At 42.0% G+C, this 21,612-nt stretch overlaps 1 protein-coding gene across 4 annotated transcripts in view; it reads left to right on the forward strand.

Annotated features, from left to right (window-relative positions):
- The window catches only part of RAPGEF4 (Rap guanine nucleotide exchange factor 4), a 307,950-nt gene that overhangs the window by 224,396 nt on the left and 61,942 nt on the right, over positions 1–21,612 (forward strand). For all 4 annotated transcript variants that reach the window (XM_003907614.3, XM_009182453.2, XM_003907616.5 and 1 more), the window contains 4 exons: positions 14,651–14,735; positions 16,590–16,650; positions 19,380–19,456; positions 19,876–20,022. In XM_003907614.3, the coding sequence (XP_003907663.1) occupies positions 14,651–14,735; positions 16,590–16,650; positions 19,380–19,456; positions 19,876–20,022 (370 nt within the window). The remainder of the gene's footprint in view (positions 1–14,650; positions 14,736–16,589; positions 16,651–19,379; positions 19,457–19,875; positions 20,023–21,612) is intronic.

The following is a 21,612-nucleotide window of genomic DNA, read 5'->3' on the forward strand; positions in this document are numbered from 1 at the left end:
TCCTTGCTGCCACCTGCATCCAAACCAGCATATGCAGTGGCTCTGAATCGAGGTGGGACAGCCCCCTAAGGGCTGTTGTCAAAGCACAGGAGAGGGCCAACTGCTAGCACTCACTGGGCAGTGGCTAGGACCAAGGGCTGCCAAACACACCGCAGTACCTAGGAACCCAACACAGTAAAGAGCTGTCCTGAGAACAGTGCCCCTGTGGAGAAATATTGCAGTCAACTATGAGTTTCTCAAAGGCAAAGACAGATCTCATTTTACTGCATTTGTTCATTTATTGAGCACCTACATTGTTCTAGACACTATATTAGGTGCTAAGGCATTAAGGTAAGCATTGAACAAGAAGCCTTTTCCTCCTTGGAGTTTTCTGTCTAGCGCAGAGGATAAACCTTAAGCAACTACTTATGCAAGCAATCATTTAATCACAGCTGCATCACATGCTACAGAGGAAGATGTAGTGTGTATTAGCACAGCCTAATGTAAAGGAGGGTTTAACCTGGTGTGGAAGTTAGTAAGGCCATATCCCTAGCTCTGTGCATTACACCACGTAAGCCATCAGTAAACCTTTGCTGAGTGAGTGAATGAATGAATGGAAGTGTGAATACACAGTCCCAGCTAATGTTCCCTCAGCTCTTACTTGCTCCGAGGGAGGCAGAAATGCCATCTGATTCACAAATGTTTTTGAGCATCTACCAAAGAGATCAAAAGAAAAAGGTAATAAAATGGCTCCTGCCTTTGGGGAGTTTATAATTCCATGGGAGAGGAATTCCCAAATTAGATTAAGATCCAGCAGTCATCAATTGAGTGCCTGCTGTATGCTAGGAACATTCATGCTAATTGTTTGATTTACCCTTCTTCACAAGAGACCTGAGAGCTTGTTTTCATGAGTCACCTTGGGAGAAATGGGAGTTGCTGCTTGTGCTTCCTTTTGTTTTCCATACACCATTGAATTGCATGATCCCTGGCAGCCCAGATTCTTCATAGAATATTACATTCCAAAGCTGATACTCTTCCATTCTATCGCTAGTTGTTAAAGTATAGGTTTTACAAATATTCCGAGATACATGATTTTGGGTGGCCCTGGGATTTTCCCATCTTCTTAGGTTTTTCGAAACTTTGCAAACATTGGAATTGGGCTGGCACTTCTGGAACTCTTCAGTTTTCTTTCTGCCAGAATAACAGCTCCCGAGAGATGGGAAAGTGAAAAATAAGGAATCTAATTTTAGGAGACAGACATTCCAACTCTACGTGTACATATACACACACAGACACTTTTTTTTTTTTGATCTGCTTATAATCTTTGGAGCTACTACTTTATTTAAGTGGAAAGAAAACAAGCGTAGTTGATCAAGAATTGCCAGTATCACTACTGTCCTTGAAGGGACCAAACGAGCACTTCGCTCCTGGAAACTAAGGGCATGTTCAGAGGTCCTGGAAATGTTGACTTTTTACTGCCGAAAATGCTAAGTCATTAAGAAATGTGGAGGCATGAGATGCATTGGCTTCATACTGACCAGGGCAGGACCTCCTGACTTTTAAACTTAGCACAGCTGCATTTTATAATAGTCACCACTGCCAGAGAGGTTGCAGAACTCTGATAATTACTGGGAAAGAAATAACACAATATTCTTTGATGAGAAGATTACTTTGAGAATTTGATTGTATAATGAAGATGTTGCTTTGAAAGGTACTTCCTATTGTTCTGAATCGGAGACTTGCTAGCAAAAAAAAAAGTGTCACTTGTTTTGACAGGCTACTTAGAAAAATTCTCTGTTTATTACATTAACTGCAGCATTTTAACTGTCAAACTATGAAAGAATGTTCTGTAGTTTAAAAAACAGAATAGAGCTTCAGGGGAAATTTTTTGGCACACTCTTGTTGCTATTGGTATTGAAAAAAAAAAAAACACATACATTCTGCATGTGAAATTAGCTTTTTATGTGGTGGCAGACAGAGTGACTCACAATGCCTGTCCTGGTTTCGCAGGTGCAGACCTGGATGGCATTTGGGGGCAAGCACTACAGAAGATGACAGTTTGACGGTGCTGTTGTTGTAGCTCCCAGACAGGCCATCAAACACAGAATGAGCTCTCAGAGCTTACTGTTTTGATTTTGCTTTGTTTATAAATCTAAAAACAAGAGGTTGCCCTATAGCAAGTAGATACAATGGGGACTCTTCCCAGTAGAAATGTGCATTTTGGCTTTCTTTGAGCAGGTACTTTGGTTAGAGAAACATGAGTAAAAGGATCTGGAGTGACTACGTAAGCAGAGTATTGTAAACTTGAGGCCAACTGTAGGTAAAAAAGAGGCTTCAAGGAGACAGGATGCTCTGCTGTAGAAGCCTTCAAACCACTCCTTCCAATTAAAGTGAGATATAGGCTCCAATGTTCAGGATGGTCTATCAGAGACCAGCCTAAAGGTGGGAGGGCGATTAAGTAGATACTATTTCCCAAATCAAAATTTAGGTCTGTAGTTCTGAAAAAGCATAACAGCCTAGAAGCCTACGTAAGTTGAGAAAGAGATAAGTCATTTGGGCCCGAGCAGAGAGAAATGTGTGTGTGTGTGTGTGTGTGTGTGTGGTGTGGGGTGTTTGTGTGTGTGTGTGTGTATGTGTAACATTAAGAGAAATTTTGGAAGTTGGGGAATCTTCCAACTGGGTCAGAAACACAGAAACATGAGTTTGTTTATTTTATGTGATAAATTAATATTTCAGGTGCCCTTGGGATTTTTCCCATCTCCCCAGGTTTTTTGAAACTTTGTAAACATTGGAATTGGGCTGGCAGTTTCTTCTTTTGACTCTTTCTGCTGGAATAAGAGCTCCCAGAGATGGGAAAGTGAAAAGTAAGGAATCTAATTTTAGGAGACAGACATTCCAGCTCTACATGCACGTACACACATACCCCCCGCTTCTTTTTTTTTTGATCTGCTAGTAATCTTTGGAGCTACTACTTAATTTTACTTTAACAGAGAGAAAACAGGCTTAGTTAGTCAAGAATTGCCAGTATCATTGTTGTCTTGAAGAGACCATCTGAGCACCTTGCTCCTGAAAACTGAGAGCATGTTCAAAGGTCCTGGAAATGGGTTTTGTTTGTTTGTTTGTTTTTTTACTGCCCATACTCTGCTAAGGCGTTAAGAAATATGGAAACATGAGATACATTGGCTTCATATCAAACATATGCTATAGGGCGTAAAGTTGAAAGGCAACAATTTAAGGTGGATTAAATGACATAAAGGCAAAATACTGTGGGGGTGGGGGGGAGGGTATTGTTTATCCCTTAATTGGCTGCCTGCCCTAATGCAAGGCTGTCCTGCAGAGGCTGGGTGGAGACTACCCCGCTGCTATTCCATTCCACACACTTGCTCTAGAGGGCGCGTGAGAGCCTGTGTATTGTGTCTTAATTAGCAGTGCCTGTTTCAGTAGGATCTTTACTTGTCTAAACTCTTTTCCAGGGTGTGGAATTTAAAATCCTGGTAATTATAGAGGGATTTGTTTCTTCAGGGGATTCCAGATTAGCAAGCCTAAAATTGGTGGTGGTTAGGGTTTTGATTTCTGCTCGGATGTGTCAAGAGAATGTCCACAGTTACGAAGTTCATCTCAAATGCTAATCAGATGAGAAGAAAAGCACGACCAAGAGAACCTAGGCTTCTGAAGTAAGACAGTCACTGTGAATCCTTCCTTCACTGCATGGCGACCTTCGCCTTGGTCATTGCTTGAAAGATTTCAGCGTCACCAGTGAAAGCTTGTAGAATTTACCTGAATAAATGATTGCATTAAGTGGGTCATTTCTCTGCCTCTCCCCATAAAAGCAATTTATTCTTATTCCTCATATCCACACAGCCAGAAACCAACCATTGGATTGCTACCTTTCTGATTCAGATTCAGGAGAGGGGAGGATGAACTTAGTGGCTCATCTACAGTTTAGGGTTTATTATAAGATTGCCTCAAGGTTTTAACGACTTTTTATTGTTAAAGTTGATCTCTTTATTGGAGAAAATTTGGAAACCACTGACAAGAGTTGAAAAAGAAGAAATAACACCAGCAATCACGTCTCAGTTCATTACTGGTAACATTTTAGTGCCTATCCCACTGGTTATTTTTTAATTCCTAACTTTTTACACTTAATAACATATCATAGCATTCTCTCTTAAAGTTAAATATCGTTTAAGGATGGAGCTTTTAAATAGTGTATTCTCTGAATGGTTCTTTAATGCATTCAGTTTGTGATCGTTGGATGTTTAGGTTGTTTCTCAAGCCCCTTCTATTTTTCTTTTTTTTTTTTTTTTGAGACAGGTCTCACTCTGTCACCCAGGCTGGAGTGCAGTAGGGTGATCTCAGTTCACTGCAATCTCCACCTCCTGAGCTCAAGTGGTCCTCCCATCTCAGCCTCCCAAGTAGCTGGGACTATAGGCGCATGCCACCATGCCTGGCTAATTTTTTAGTTTTTTGTAGAGACAAGGTTTCACTATATTGCCTAGGCTGGTCTTGAACTCCCAGATTCAAGCGATCCTCCCACCTTAGCCTCCCAAAGTGCTGGGATTATAGGCATGAGCCACTGGTCTCAGCACCTTTCTTCTTAAGAGCAGCAAAAAAATAATATTTTAATACTGTTCTTCCCAGAACAAAGGAAGAGCTCCTAGCCGGACAGGGGCACAGGTGGGGCAGAAAGATGCTGGGAAAGTTCACGCAGGGGACTGTAAATTGTTTCACACTGAGGGAGTGACCGGGCAGGAGCACTAGGAGATACGGCTGGAGAGTTAGGCTGAGGTCAGTGGGGGCATCTGCCATGCCCTCTGTGTATGTTGGATATTTTATAGTCATTTGGGGCACCACTGAAGAGTTTTAGAGGGAGTTGTGGTGTGATCAGATTTGTAGTAGGTTGATTTCTCTGCTATCTCCAGAGAGTAGACTGGAGGGGCCAACTAAAGACAGAAAGCCAGATACTGAGTTTTATGAGATTGTATTTGTTGTAGTTTGAAATGATAGCCTTTGAGATACATGCATTTGACCCAACAGTCTTGTAAATAAAGTGAAAATGCTACTGAGCACAAGAGCTCTGGGTTCTATTCTTACCAGTTTACCATTATATCATCTAACATCTTCAGATTACAAGTCTCTTAAGGTATAAAAGGAGTTCAATAATACCTGCTTGCCCTTTCCCTACTTCACAATAGATTGGAAATGAAAACACAAGTGCCAACTGAATTTAATTATAGCCACCATTTATTGGGCATATGTGTGCTAGACACCATGCTAAACAATTACTTAATTCCTTCAACAACACTCTGAGGTAGTTACTTAATATTACTCCCATTTTATGGACAAGGAAACAGGCTTAGGCTGAGTCACTTGCCTTTGGTTATCCACAAAGCACTAGACTCAGGCTTCGACTCAGGTCTGCCTGACTCTTGAGCCTGTGCTCTTTACTGTGCTCTACCACCTGCCGTGGTTCAAAGGGGCTTCAGAATGGACTCATGGGTTTATGCTTTGAGCACTGGAAAGGAAAGGTGTCATGGACATTCAATTTAAAATAATTCTTACAAGGCTGGGTGTGACTTGTAAGAATTGTGACTCACACCTATAATACTAACACTTTGGGAGGCTGAGGCACCCAGATCGCTTGAACCCAGGAGTTCAAGACCAGCCTGGGCAACATGATGAAACCCCATCTCTACAAAAAATACAAAAATCAGCCAGGTGTAATGGTGCATGCCTGTAATCACAGCTCTCAGGAGGCTGAGGTGGGAGAATCACCTGAGCCTGGAAAGTGGAGGCTGCAGTGAGCTGTGATCATGTCACTGCTCTCCAGCCTCGGAAACAGAGCGAGACTCTGTCTCAAAAAAAAAAAAAAATGATTATAGACTAATCTAATTTCATTAAATTATTACCATATAGACCAGAATGGAGTGCACCATCTACTGTTGAAAAAAGTCCTCTAGCATGGCAGATTCCCAGGCGTGCTATTAATCCATAATGGGTTAAGATGATGATGAAGATTATTCTTTCCTGAGAGAGTTACATGCTGCTAGAACCTATAATTCTTTTATTTTTATCTTATGTCCTGAGTTTTATTGTGTATTGTCAGGAGCAGAATCCAAGGGGCCATATGGGTCTAAAGTTTTCAAATCCATTGTCAAACTGATTGCACAGAAATGAAGTGCTTTATAGTTTTAATTGCCATATGATTAGGGTCACCAGGTTAAATACAGGATGCCCGGTTAAATTGGAATTTCAGTGAATAACAATGTTCTGATATAAGTATATTTCATGCAATATTTTTATTTGCCAAATCTGGCACCCAACTTATAATTAATCTGCCTCTCTTCACAGCTCCTTTGAAGAGTTGCTGGAAAATTTAGTCTAAAGATCACATAAAAAAACACTGAAAACCCACAGCTCTGGAAAGAGTCAACTTACTCCACAGTAACCCTCTAGCCAGAACCACAAACAAAACTTAATCACTAATATTTGAATACCACTATATAGTTTATATAGTGATCTCACATCCCTCTGCTCTTTGAATCACTAAAAAGCTCCGTGAATTAAGTATGGCTCATGATAATCCACTATGTCCTGACAAAGAAATTGAACTTAGTCAATACCAAGTGCCTTTCTCAACATCACACAGCAGTATATGTGGCTGAACTAGGAACTGATCCACATCTTACTCCCAGTCCAATTTTATTTCTTCCTTTTTTCTTTCATTGACAATATTATTTCCTCTCTACTAGGTTGCCTCAAGTGTGTCCTCACTAGTGAATTTACTGAACAAGCAGTGAAATATCTACAAAATATGGATAATCTATGTCCCTGATTAATTAAGAATTGACATTTTGCAACGAAAAAGTAACAATGCATTCATATAACACCTCAAAAAACATTTGCATTTTCCATCTCACATGTATATTTCATCCTCAGAGGCACGCGGTTATACTGACTCCATCCAAATTTATTTGTTCTTCTCAACTTGCTGCTTAGGTGTTTTAAAGGAAAATATTTGTACTTGTACCTTTTAAAAGGTTTAATGTTAAACTCCTTGAGTGTCCTTGTAGTAAACACTTTTGCTGGAAGAATGTTGGGCATATTCAGTTTCTAAACATGATCAAACTACATTGTCCTAAATACACTTAGCCCTCAGAAGCCATGAATTATGGAACCCTTACCCCATGCCCTGACAGTGATGACTTCATTTCTCACAAATATTCATAAAGCTTTTGCTCGTTATTATAGTTGTAGACTGTATTCATTTCTAACTTCACAAAGCAGGAAAGGATCCCTGTGTACACAAGCTCTGCTATTAGGACTAGAAAAGGAACTTAAAATGTCCTTTTTGGGGTTAAAGATAAAGTGTGGGGGTGGTGGCATGGCAGGGAGCTGAGCAATCGGAGCTGGGTAGGACACTTTAAATGTGCAGTCACCAGGTTCCTGGAATGTCTCATTGACACTTAAGAAGCAGGGGTCCTGAGAGGTGAGGCAAAGAAAAAACGCGCTTTGCTGGTTTTGCTAGACAAAGGAAGTGCAAAACTGCACTAAACTTTCCTTTAAGGGAGGTGGAAGAAGTGAGACCTTAAGAAGATCTTAGCAGTGTTGGAAAGTGGTCCAAGCTTGAGAAAGGACTTAAAAGTCAGAGATTCAGGTGGATTGAGATGAAGTGTTGCATCAAAAATAAAGCACCCCCACCCCACACACACACAAAAGAGCATTTTTTAAAAAAAAACCTCGAAGCTTGACCATGGCTTATGTAGATACTTATGACATTGATTTCTCCGGGTGCTTTTCCCCTTGTACCAAGGTCTGCCAGGCGACAGGCCTAGAGGACTGGGTTATTTGCTTTCTTACCTGCATGTTTTACCATGGGCCATGCCAATGTGCTGCTTGGTGGCTGGATGAATCCCTCATTTTATCCACGTTCCAGTAACTGAGGAGCTCTGTCTCTGACCTTGATAAATTCCTTGATAAGACTGTATTTACTAGCAGCTTCCAATATCACCTGAGCCCTCCCATCCTTTAATGTATAAACTGCTTCCCTATCCATCCCCATTTATTATCTTGTCTGTAACTAGACATTGCTGCCAGAATGCATCCCCTGCAGAAACTAGGCCTTTCCACAGCGGGATCCGACAAATCCACATCAATGTGGCACCACGCAGATTTGTAAAGAAGCAGGGATGCCTAATATCTCTCCCTGTGACATCTGGAGAAGGACAAGTAAAGACCAGGTACATTCACCGGCTGCCACTCAGAGCAGCCAGAGAGTCAATTCACTTCCCCAGCCTTGTAGGTTACTCTTATGAAGGTGCATGGGAGTTCTCTCCTCCTGCTCGGGCAGTGTTCCCTTTACTCTTGAAAGCCAAATTGCCTTCAGTCCTTGGGACCCTTTCATTACTGTTTGAACAGTCTGGGGGCTGATTTGCAGGATCTCTTCTCCATTTTTTTCCCCTGTCACCCCCGTAAAGACCAAAGCAGGAAAGGTGCTTAATGCCAGTGTGCCAAGAGAAACCCGCTTTTAAAATGCGACTTTGTTCCGTGATTGTGGTGGGGAGCGCTCAGTTTTAGATGTGATCGGGTGCTCTTTGAGGGGTGGGGTGGATCGGGGGAGAACCTTTGTCTGATGTGAGAGTAGAGAGGTGAGCCTTTTCTGAGACACTAGATGGCACAGCAGCTCCGAGCTGGCGGCCTCCGAGAGGCTGGGCTGGTTTCTATTACTGCCGCCGCGAACACTGAGACTCCCCTAGGGTGGGAGGGGGCTCCATTTTGATGCACTTTGGTGGGCACAGGTTGACCAGACTGACTTTTGCTCCACCTGGCCTCCTCCCTGGGACTCACCTCAACTTTCAATCCTAATGACATGTTGAGGCCCCTGAGGGACAGTGTCCTGGCTCACAGCAAATCTCTCACGAGTGCTTTTGTTGCCTTGCTAGCTGTGAATGTACTCATTTTTTAAAGTAAGTCTCTTCACACCTGGCAGTCCTGACTCCTCTCACCTCATTAAAACATTGGCTGTAAACAGGACCAAAAAGTTCTTCGCTGCCTGGGTGGATTGCCAAATGATAGTCGCTTGCCCTGTGATTATTGTGACCACCTCAGACCACAGGGTTGGGGTTTTGTTCTTGTCGTGTTTCTCTTTTTTTCTTTGCAGCTTGAATGTTGTTTAGGATTCAAAAACTAAACTGTGTTTAGGCTTCGTTCCCTCTAGTCTCGAACAGCTGCTGTGGACCTCTCTGAGGCATCCAGGGAGTCCCCATGGAAGCCTCTCTTTCTCTGCGTGGGTTATTGATGAATGAAAGACCAGGAGGTAAAGCAGGCTGCCCATGTGGGCTTCTGTGCAGATGAGGTGGTCGCACCCCCACAGAGCTTCCCCCGGAAGTGCTGGAGGCCGGCCCTGCAAGGAGGCAGGTTTCCTGGCAGGCTTCACTTTGGGAGAGGTACCTGGGGAGCGGGCAGGCTCACACCATCCCCTTCCCTCTCACGAGTTGCCAAAATAGCAAGGATTTCCTGGGAACAGAGCCCTTCCCTGCTCTTCCTGGGAGAGCTGCCTCCTTCTCCTACTGCGTCACCTGGAAGAGCCTGGGGTTTTCACACCCTCTGTTCTGCTTCTCCCAGGCTCCAGTGCTCACCCTCAGTCCTCCTGGGGCATTTGTTTTACAGAGCAGGTCTCAAGGTCTTGCCTGGCAGTAAATCTGCCCCTGTCCACTACTGAGTGTGATGGGCATGGGAGGGTAGGGGCCTGACCAAGTTGTGGGGCCCTTTGATCAACCCCTCTGACACCACCCTCTCCTGCCCTCTGGGCTGATTGACGCACAGCTGTCTCATCAGTGATGCTGTGTTACTCCTGTGATGGTTTTCTTCCGTGAGGGTTGAGCTGCGGCTGCTTCCAGTCTTGTTTCTCAGACATTCTTTTCTCATTTGCTCTCTATTATCCAGGGATTCCTCAAACTTTCTGGTCTGCTGATAGTTCATCGTTTGTGGTGGTGGTGTTGCTCATTTCTTTTCCAATGTCATTTTGCATGTTAAAATATCTTTTCTGCCACACCTTTAGCATGGCAGACAAAAATCTGGCTAAAATGAAGAGATTAGCAAGGTGCTGCTTTTTGGTCTTGAATGGTACTTCTGTTTAAAGCCCCGCTGATCTCACCATAGGTACTGAGTACCTTTAGCTGGTCTAAGATGGGAATTTGTTTTTTACAGACAGATGAGTAAATCTATAATCCTAAGAAAAAATAGACCTTTTTTATTATTTTACAGAATTTGGAGTAAGAGGTGAGGCCTATCATTTTCACATCTCCTCCCTCTATTAATAATTGTAGTTAATTAATAATTAACTGCTTGCCATGAAATAAATGTGCCCTGTATCAAAAGTGAGTTGTGCCATGGATGCCTTGCCTTACTTAACCTCAGTGGAAAGGACAACAAAGCATAAGGACACATCTCCCTCAGGCCACAAAAGAACTGCTCCACAGCACCACTGCCGTCTCCCTTGAGCAGACCCTAAATTCAGCATGAATCGTGAAAACTCATGTGTTCACTCATCCGATGAGCCATATTAAACACCCACCCTGATAACAAGACCACCCTACATTTGTACTATATTTTCAGTATATACAAAGCTTCATGTCTATTGTTACCTCATTTGACCTTTATGACAATCCCGTGTATTAGTCCCATTTTACAGATGCAGAAACCAGTCATCAGATCAGTTGGGCCACTAGCAAGTTCATGATTTAGATCTCAAATTCAGTTTCTGCTTCCAATCTAGTGCCTTTGCACTACCAGATACTGCTTCTCTTGAGAACAGTCTAGAGTGTGGATATTTAAGCAAATAACATTCATGACAGTATGTTGTAATTACCACAGCAGTAAGACCACGTGCCACGGAGGAATAAATGTTAGAGAGTGGCTTAGCATGGCGGCTGATGCCTGTAATCCCAGCACTTTGGGAAGCTGAGGTGGGTGGATCACCTGAGGTCAGAAGTTGAGAGACCAGCCTGGCCAACATGCTGAAACCCTGCCTCTACCAAAAAATACAAAAATTAGCCAGACATGGTGGCATGTGCCTGTACTCCCAGCTACTCAGGAGGCTGAGGCAGGAGAATCCTTAAACCCAGGAGGCAGAGCTTGCAGTGAGCCAAGATCATGCCACTGCACTCCAGCCTGGGCAACACAGGTTAGAGAGCCAGTTTCACTTAGGAAAGATGACACTGAGCTGGGCTTGAGGCAGAACAAAAGTATTTTAAGCAAAGAGAGGAGCATGCAAATAGTCCTGCAGGCATGAATAAGCTTAGTGTGTTCGAGAAATGGAGAGATGCCTGGGATAGCTGGAGAGAGAGTGTAGCTATCAGGGAAGATGTGAAGAGAGGGGAGATAGATGAGTCTGGAGAAGGAAGTTAAGATCTGGTTTCCAGGAGCCTTGTGTGATGAAGAGGGAGCACTTCTAGATAGATTAAGCTGCTGGTCCTTGTGAGTTATCTAGGAAGAGATGGCCAGGAAGCCCTTGGAACTCAGGAAGGAGGGCTGTTTGGAGAACAAGATTTAGGTCTTGTCATTATCTAGATGGAAATTGAGGGTTTTTCCTAGGGAGAGAAGGTAGAACAAAGCCTTGGGGGCTGAACACAATACAAGGGATGGACAAAAGAACAACAAACCAAAAAGACATTGAGAAGAAATGTTCAGTAAAGCACAAAGGGATCCAAGCGGGAGGAGTGTGGGGAGAGGAGAGAGCTTCAGGCATGCTCAGTGGTGGAGGGCAGCGGTTAAAGTGAGCATGGTTCATCTTTACCTCTCTTCTTCTACAGTTTGTGCAGATCCTAAGACTAGCTATCACGGCTAAAAGGTCAGCCTTGAACCATGATGTCAAATTTTTATTGAGAGTCTGACAGTTCTTCATCCTGTTTGAAATCTCAGATGCAGTATTATTAATATGTTGAGATTTGTAGATCCAACAGGCATCATTATGTATATGTGTGTAGGGGTGGGGTCTCACTCTGTTGCCCAGGCTGGTCTCAAACTGACCTGAAGTGATCCTCCTGCCTCGGTCCCCCAAAGTGCTGGGACTACAGGTGTGTTCCAGCATACCCAGGCAGGATAGCATTTTTAAAAAAGAAATCCATAAAAGTTAAGTAATACAGATCTCATGTTTATATTACATAAAGACTTTTCCTAACCTCATAGAGATCTGCTCCCAAAATTACAACTTTGAATATGTCCAGATTTTAGAGCAGAATTCTAAGCCTTTCTTTTCCCAGCTGAGCTTTTCTCCTCTCACCGTAACAGCCCACCCCATGGAGGTGCGAATGAGACTTGGTGACTGCTTTCTCTTTTAGCCAAGCTTCTAGGAGGGTTCCGTGTTATTTGCCACTGATGTCAAGTAGCAAGAACAGCAGGGCTGCTCCTTGTGCTGAAGATCCATAATCCTATTATGCCTACCTTGAGACTTTCGCATTAGCTGCCTCTATAGTAGTAGATGGATGAAGGTGACTCGATTGACTTTTAAATCCCCAAGGTTCCCAGTTTCAAAATCCCCATGTCCAAGTCAAGTAGTAGATGAGGCCTCTGGCAGAGAAGGCCTGGCTCCTTTGGAGCCCCTGTGGCCACAGCTTTTCTTCAGTGTTTTTATGGGTCCCATACTTTCTGGATTCCACCACAAGCACGAGATTGGTGTGCAGTTGTGTCCCTCAGTGGTGACCCTTAGCAGGAGGTGAACCTGGCTAGCATCTCCCAGGTCATGGATTTAGTATCTGTCTTTATACAGTCAGGATTAGGAAGATAGTCCCTGTTGATTCTGGAAGAGAACATTACAATATTCTTTTGTTCATGTTAAGGCTGTCCTTGGGAAGGTATCATGCAAAGTATGCAGAATTTTCTTCCTCCAATTAGACTCCACTAAATCTGTTATCTTCCCCATGTTAGAATATGGTTGCAAAATTATTTAATCCAATTAACTATTTTAGAATATTCATAATTGAGTTTTGATTACTAAGAGTACTTATCTAATAATCAACTAAGTTTCAGATGTACTCTAGTAGACCAAATGTCATACTTTATTTGTAAGTTTGTTTAACTGCTTCTGCAAAGGTCTGAGTTTCGAATATCACTTTGCTGGGGTTTTTTTCACTTACACAAATAAATATGTAGACACCTCTATGGTTGCTGCTTCTGTTAGCTCTCCCATCTCTCTCAGAAAGATATTGTCCCCACTTTTCATATGAGGCTAAGACTTTGATGTCACATGGCTCGTGAGTGGTTGCACTGATTTTATACTTGATTTTCAGACCCTAGATCCAGTGCTGTGTTCAGTATACCAATACTCCTCAAATTTATTTGACCAAGGAACACCTTACAAATGAAAATGTCGTGATGGTACATCATCAGTAGCTCATCAAGGGTTTAATGTTTAATTAGTAGTAGTTACAGTAATATTGGATAATATCATAAATTGTTAAAATGTTAGGACAAAATGCACAAAATAGACCGATGATTATGTAATAGATAACATTCATAACTGCAGCAATTAGTTGAGAGTAAACACTGCCTATCCATCAATATACAGATTGTCTCTCAGTTGACTCCCTAGAACTCTCAGAATTAATAACCCATTAGTTTGTTTTCAAGTTTCAGAAACATATTAGTTAGGATTCTTTATTTTGCAGAAAGCAAAAAAAAATTCAAGTTACTGACCAGTTGTATCTCCTACCCATTAATATAACTAAATGCTATGAATGATTTCAAAATAATTATAGATACAAAAAATGATTAGGAATCTATTCCTGATCTTCCAATGCCAGTCTTCCAATGCCAAAAATGTCTACAACACCCCCAGACCCCACACATGTCCTACATTCTAATAATTCAAGAAGAAGGAAGTGGTTTCAATTTTCACAGATTATATACTGAGGTCCTTAAATGCATGTTATTGGATACTAGTTTTATAATAAATTTTAGAATAAAAATGTTTTACATAACTGATTAACGTCTCATGGACAGTGGTGGTTTTTGTAACAGAGTTTGGGAATGTGGACATATACCTCCCTTCTTGCCTTCTCTTACTAATCCCAGATGCTACCATTTGCCTTCTCTTCATCTCATGCCCTTATCTCCTCAGGGCTAGAAAAGAAAACATTGAGTCTGCATACATCCTATGTTTGAGTCCTTCGGAAAAAACACATTATATAACCCCAAATAATAGTGACAGCGGCATTATTATTCTGCTAAGCTCAGATAGCACACAGGATCTCAAGGAATTTAGATCAGTTGTCAAGTTGATTACACCAATTGTTTCTAGTGGTGGTAAAAGACAAGTTTTGCCATTTCTGATTAAGGTGGTATGTAAAGCAGTTTTTTAGCGCGATCATCTACAAAGTGAGAGGTGAGTTGGCTGACTACCGTGTGAGTGGAGGTGCTCTTTCCTCTGAGATCAGAGGAGAAGGGATCCTGTGGACTTTGGCTTTCTCCCATATCCTTTCATCAAGGAACACATTCATTTCAAAAATCCCTTTAGGGGTTATACTGGTGCAGCCTCTCCCTCCGCCAATATCTGTTTATGCAGAAGAAATCCCTGAGCATGTTACTGATGCCTGGATCCGTTTCCATATTTGAAGCCCTAGTGATGCCCTTTTTCCGTATTTCCTTTTTTTTTTTTTTTTAATCTTTGTAGACCTGGCCAGAGGACTGTGGATGACCTGGAGATTATCTATGAGGAGCTTCTTCATATTAAAGCCTTATCCCATCTTTCTACCACAGTAAGTTGTCTCTTAGTGTAGCATGGTTGGAGCACTTTGCAATAAATGCACTGTTAGGACAGAGGAGAGTATTACGGTGTTGTAGGGGGAAAGAATGTCTGATTTTCACCTCATAAATCACCTCTACTCTTATGAGATGCTGAGGAAGTTACAGCCAAGAACAATCACTGAAAGGGAATCAAGTGTTGTCTCATTATTGGTAGTTGCCCCTGTGCCCTAAACCCCAGAGCAGTCTGATGTGAGTAGGGTTGGAACATGTGCTTCCTCCCTGTGAGTGTGAATTTCTAACCTGCACACTCAGATGAGAGAGCCAGGCCTGGTAGGGACTCTGAATCCTGCCATGATATGCAGCCAGAGGGCGGACAGAGGGAAATCTAGATGACCTGTCTTGGCTTATGGGGCCAACTCCGCCAGGGTTTGCTGCCTTCTTGAGAATGGAAGCAGAAAGTTCAAGAGAGCATCAGCTCAGATATATTAGTCAAAATAACACTACCCACTCATAAAAAATGACCCAGTCGCTGTATCTGATTCTGAACTTTTACCTGATTAGAGTATTTAGGAGACAGAAATTTTTGCCACTGAATAGGGATAGAAACACCTCCTCCCATAAGAATATGATTTGTAGGAAACATACATGTCCTACACGCTAATAAGTTAAGAAGAATGAAGTGGTTTCAACTTTCAGAGTATGTACTGAGGTCCCTAAGAGATATCTAGATGCCTAGTTTGTTTTCATTTCTAGCTCACTAAAAGTGATGTTCTGCTACCTCACAGTAGCAGTACCTGCCGGTCCCTGCTATTGGGGATAAGTTCAGGTCTCTGTTGAGAGCAGTGAGGCATTTGCCATAGCTGTAAGCAAGAGGGCTTCAAATCCCCTCTCCCCTTCAACTAGACAAACCTCCTTCACATGCCTCCCACCCCCAGCACCACTGAGGGTCTGGAGACTTGCTCACCTATGTGGACTACCCAGGGGAGTGGTCTGGCCCAGCCTCCCTCCTACCTACCACTGCCCTTGCCATCCTTACTCTCTCCACAGGGCATAGATGTAGTGCCTGGGAGCCTCACCTGGGAAGCCCTCATATACACAGTGCAGACAGCTGAGGCTCCATGAGCTCCTGATGTAGAGGGAAGTAAGGAAGGACCCCTTTCCCTACCTGTGCTCCAGGGACCCAGCATGCCCCTCATCCAACTTCCCTGGTCGCAGTGGAATTGAGAGGATTGTGGGTAGTCTTGTCTTCTACCTCAAACCCCAGGTACCCAGGCATAGAAAAATCTCAAGTTCTTGGGTTCTTAGAAAGATAGAGCCATGATTTGGGACTATAATTTGGAATTTTTTTTTTAATGTGAATTTTAGCTAGCTAGGAATAATTTGGAATTTTAACTAAGAATATAAATGTGTTCATTCATTTAGGCTTCATTATGCAACTTTAAGACAGAATTTTCCAACATGTTTGACATGATGTATTATATGTAATGCAAGCAAGAGTCACTAGTAGCAACAGAATCATATGATGTTGTATATGGTCTCCCCTTCTCCCCTACAGCCAAAGACAGGCAGGCAAGTTGGCTAGTTAATGCAGGTGGGACCATGTTTGAAACAGTCTCTAAGGGGGTTGCCTGGTATGAATTAGCTATAAGCTATTCTATAAAAAGAGCTACAAGCTTTAAAAACCTACCTAGCAGCAAATTGAATGGAAGTGACTTTAGATGAGAGCAGCAGCAGCAGGCGAGGTGAGAGATGACTGCATGGGGAGCCCCGGGGCAGTTTGCATTGTGCCCCTAGAAAGAGCACAACCCTTTTCCACCCAGACCTGGAAATGTGGCCTTTGCATGTTTCTTCTCTTTTTCTTCTAGGTGAAACGAGAGTTAGCAGGTGTTCTCATTTTTGAGTCTCATGCCAAAGGAGGGACCGTGTGTAAGTGAAAACTGTACTGGAACTTTGCGCCTGGCCAGCACCCTTCGAGTACATGCCACGGGAAGCCAGGCTGCTAACGCTTCACTTCTTGGCCCCGGGTCTGACTTGGTGACGTGGCAGGGTGTCCTGTGGCACTTTTGTTTTTCTGGACCTGTGATTATTTCCAGCCCATGCCGATTATTCTGAAGGATCGTGGTTTTCTAGTACCAGCAAGTATTGTGGGTGCCAGGCTGAGTCTCGCTGGCTCACTACCCTCCTGACTCACCACAGTGTTTAGAGGGTGGAATGAAGTCACTGCCCTTCAGGAAGGGCCTGAGGCAGTACCTTTCCCAGTGACCTCATTCCGTTCATAGCTTTAGAAGAACTAATAGATCTCTTGAGGTTGCTAGTTAGAATGATATTTAAGCCCATCCTACTTCCTTTTTCTTCTCTCACTTCCACTTTAGGCTCCAAACTGGAGAGAATTTCTTTGCTTCAAATATGTATACAGTGTTAATATATAGTATCTCACCAAAATCCAAGTTGTAGTTTAGTTCTGTGATCATATTTGGAAGCAAGAAAAGGAAATTTGATGTGAATAGATGTGAACAATATTATATAAGCTGGCATTCCTTACTATTCCTACAAAAATCTGGCTCAAGAAAAAAAGGGGGTTAGTGATCTACTAAGGTCAGGAAGTGCCTCTCCAATGTCTCTTGCAGAGTCACAGGATACAGTAGCATGCTAATGTGTTCTCAGAAGTTCTGCAATAAGGAGAAATTATCACCATGTTTAAACCGATACTTCCTGAGCCTAATGACATGTAGAACACTTTTTGCATGGACACCTGTTAACTCATTAGAGACATAGTTTGGAAAATCTTGCTCTTTCTTCAGGCTACGTTATATGAGTCAAATAAGCAGGAAACATGAATTGTAAATGTGGTTCTTTTACTTTCAGTCATCAAAAGTGGTATTTCTGACATTGATATCTATTTCAGTAAGAATGTAACTTCTTCAAATGTTAAAGGCTTACTTTAATATTTTTATCTTAATGGTTGCTATTGACTTACTATTCTTTTTTATTTTCTTGTATTCATTTCATTCAAACTTGCTAATTGCTTTCATTTTATTATGAAATAGTTATTTTAAACAAAAAATAGAGAATATTACAAATACCTTCTTAATCTTTGTCAGATACTAACATTACGCCACTTTTTTCATATTTTCTTTTCTTTTCTTTCTTTTTTTTTTTTTTTTTGAGACAGAATCTTGCTCTGTCACCCAGGCTGGAGTGCAGTGGCGCAACCTCCACCTCCCCTCACTGCAACCTCCACCTCCCAGGTTCAAGCAATTCTCCTGCCTCAGCCTCCCAAGTAGCTGGGATTACAGGCGTGTGCCACCATGCCCAGCTAATTTTTTTGTGTGTGTGTTTTTAGTAGAGGTGGGGGTTTCACCTCGTTGGCCAGTCTGGTCTCAAATTCCTGAGTTCAAGTGATCTGCCCGCTGTGGCCTCCCAAAGTGCTGGATTACAGGCATAAGCCACTGCACCCGGCCTTTTTTCATATTTTCTAAAGAATTAAATATACGTGCTGGGTGCAGTGGCTCATGCCTGTAATCCCAACACTTTGGGAGGCCGAGGCAGGTGGATTTCTTGAGCCCAGGAGTTCGAGACCAGCCTGGGCAACATGGCAAAACCCTGTCTGTAAAACTTAGCCAGGTGGATTGGTGCACCCCTACAGTCCCGGCTACTCAGGAGGCTGAGGTGGAAGGATCTCTTAAGCCCGGGAGGTCAAGGCTGCAGTGAGCCATGATCACGCCACTGCACTCCAGCCTGGGTGACAGAACAAGACCCTGTCTCAAAAAATAAAAAATAAAAAATAATTGTACAACTATACTTGAAGACCCTTTGTACCCTCATTTATCCCATTCTCATCTTCCTACCCCAAGGTAACTCCTACTCTGAATGTAGTGATGATCATTCCAACCATTTTTTTAAAAAATACAGGCAGTCCTCTGCATCTGTGTGTTCCACATTTATGAATTCAACCCACTGAAGATCAAACATATTCCAAAAAAAGAAAGTGGATGGTTGTGTCTCTACTGAACATGTACAGACATTTTTCTTGTTATCATTCCCTGAATAATACAGTATAACAACTATTTACATAGCATTTACATCGTATTAGGTATTATAAGTAATCTAGAAATGACTTAAAGTATACAAGAGGCTGTGTGTAGATTATATGCAAATGCACCATTTTGTATCAGGGACTTGAGCATCTGTGGATTTTGATATCCTTGGGAGGTCCTGGCACCAATTCCCCATGGATACCAAGGGACAAGTGTGTGTAGGTATGTATCTGTAAACAATATGTAGTGCTGATTTGCATGTTTTTAAGCGTCGCATTACTTGTCAGATTACTTTTTAGAACCATTTTTCTATGGGGTAAGTTTTAACGAATTATGGGAGAAGTGTGTATGGCTTTAAGAAACGGATTGCTGATAAATTGATATCTACTAAAAACCTATCTTTTGGGGCATAGCAAGGAATGCAGTGTTTCTCTTTCTTTTATATTCTATAGAAATGGAGATAATATGCCACCTGAACAAGTTAGTATTTGCCAGTGATGTTTCTCGTTTTTTACGTATGCGTTATTCTGGGGACTTAAAGTGATGATTTGATAAGCTGTAATTTATATTGATGTGCTTCTATTCTTATCATAAGTCTTTTCATCTTTTTGTGTCTAGTGTTTAACCAGGGGGAAGAAGGTACCTCCTGGTACATTATTCTAAAAGGATCAGTGAATGTAGTCATTTATGGCAAGGTATATATATCTTTTTCTTTTTGAAACTTTATTACGCTCCATTTACTAGTGTGGCTCTAAGTATTAGCAATGTAGTGCCACAATTAAATATGCAACAACATTGTTCCTAGATGTAGAAAAGACATTATTGCATCTTTAATCATAAATTATCTCAGTTATTATACTTAAAGTAGTATTGTACTTTCTGGGGTTTTTCTCCTAACAGATTATAGTATGTACATTTAAGCCACAGACCATATTACTCAATGAAAGAAAAATGAACATCATAATTTAATTATGTAATCCCCTTTGGCATTCCTAGGTACAGCCCATTTATCTACAGTGTTTGATGGGCCGGGGTCTTGTGGCAGGAGGTGGTGGGTGTTTGTGTTTGCTCTGTTTCTGGGATCCTCTTCATCTGTGTGCTGTACTCTCTCCAGGGTGTGGTCTGCACCCTGCATGAAGGAGATGACTTCGGCAAGTTAGCACTAGTGAATGATGCCCCACGAGCTGCCTCTATCGTCTTACGAGAAGATAATTGCCATTTCTTAAGAGTAGACAAGGAGGATTTCAACCGGATCCTGAGGGTGAGTCCAAAGCAAAGTGTGGCCGAGAGACATCCCATTTTTTCTTTAACTAAATAAGCAAAGCTTTGAGCATAGTCTTAATTGAGTAGTCCTGTGATGAATGAGTGCTCTAGGCACAAAAGGCCTTTGTTACAAACCTGGTTATATGTAATGTGTTGGTATGCATTCTGGGATCCAGAGGTTATATTCCAGTAAAACTGCAAATGCAGGATGCTATGCTGGACCCAGTCCCTCTATGCATCCCTGCACTGGTCCATGAGAATTGACAATAAATAGGAATTGCCTTGGCAAAATGTCAGTCTGAGAAGTTTCTCTCTGACATCTTGGGCATCCTTCTTTGCATCCTTCCCATCCCACTCTCCAACACAGTGGCAGCTCCCTCTGCTCCTTGTTTTTCTCTTTCCTAGACCTTCCTAGTTTCCACCTCTTTCTCCTCCCAAATCTGAGCCTGTCTCATATCATCATACATTCTCTTGATTTATTGAGTGATTCCATTTTACTGGGAATTAACATCCATCACGGTTACTCCAACCGAGCATTTTCATTTTCAGGGGCTCTATCAAGGATTGTTACAAACTAAAGGAATTGGCAGGCAGGTGAATAACAGGGGTGGTAGAGGGAACTGTGCAATTGCACTTAAAAGTTGATTCTGCAGATGAGCCCACTCTAAGCTTATTAAGGAATTTGTGAGTGTGGGTGATGTTTAGAAAAATAGTCTCTGGTCTCTCCCCAGCATGCGGCCCCTTGCCCATGGGAGGGATGACCCAGCTTTGGCTGGTAGAGGCCTGATCATGGACTTTTAGGGATGGTGACGATGTCCCACTACCCCTGGCTTCTCAGGTGGCCTGTGGTCCTTCCCACCTTAGCTTGAATTCACTTGGGAGGTTGTTCTTTCTCGGGTCACACTGCCCTCTTTCTTTCACTGCTGACCCACAGAGCAGGGTCCCTTCTATCCCTCTTGCAGCCTTAGCATCTCTAGTCCCTCCTCAAGTCCTAAATGTAGCTTTTGTGCTTTGGGGTGTATTCCCATTACTTAATGATGATTTACAATGTCATGCTCCTGTCCTTGTGTCTGGACATCAATCCCTACATGGCCTTAAGCATTTGCCTTTGGTGGCAAAATTTCTAACAACTAAGTTTCTCTTAGGAATGCATAGTCTTAATGCAAAAAAAAAAAAAAAAAAAAAAAAAAAAAAGAAAAAAAAGGCTAAAATGTATACCCTTGAATGATATATTAAAAAAATACCAGATGGAATTTGAGTTGGTTCTTATCTGATCTCTTTTTAAATGGGAGCCAAATGTTGAGGAAAAGCATGTTAAAATTTATAAACTAACTATTTACAATGATATTGAAATTTAAAGGTAAGCTGTACTAACTCCTTCAAGTTTACAAACAAGGAGTTTACATTCAGCCAAAACATTCTTCGAAAGAATCAGATTAGGACCATTATCACTGATGTAATTTAATCAATGGTAAATCACTTAAAATAACCGAAAAGAGTTTTTAACACATTTCAAATGGATTTTTCTTAAAAAAAGAAAAGAAAACAAAATAGTCTTTTGATTAGAGAGAAGAGGTGCCCCACTCCT

The sequence above is a fragment of the Papio anubis genome, chromosome 10 (genome assembly GCF_008728515.1).
Source record: "Papio anubis isolate 15944 chromosome 10, Panubis1.0, whole genome shotgun sequence".
NCBI classification, from domain to species: domain Eukaryota; kingdom Metazoa; phylum Chordata; class Mammalia; order Primates; family Cercopithecidae; genus Papio; species Papio anubis.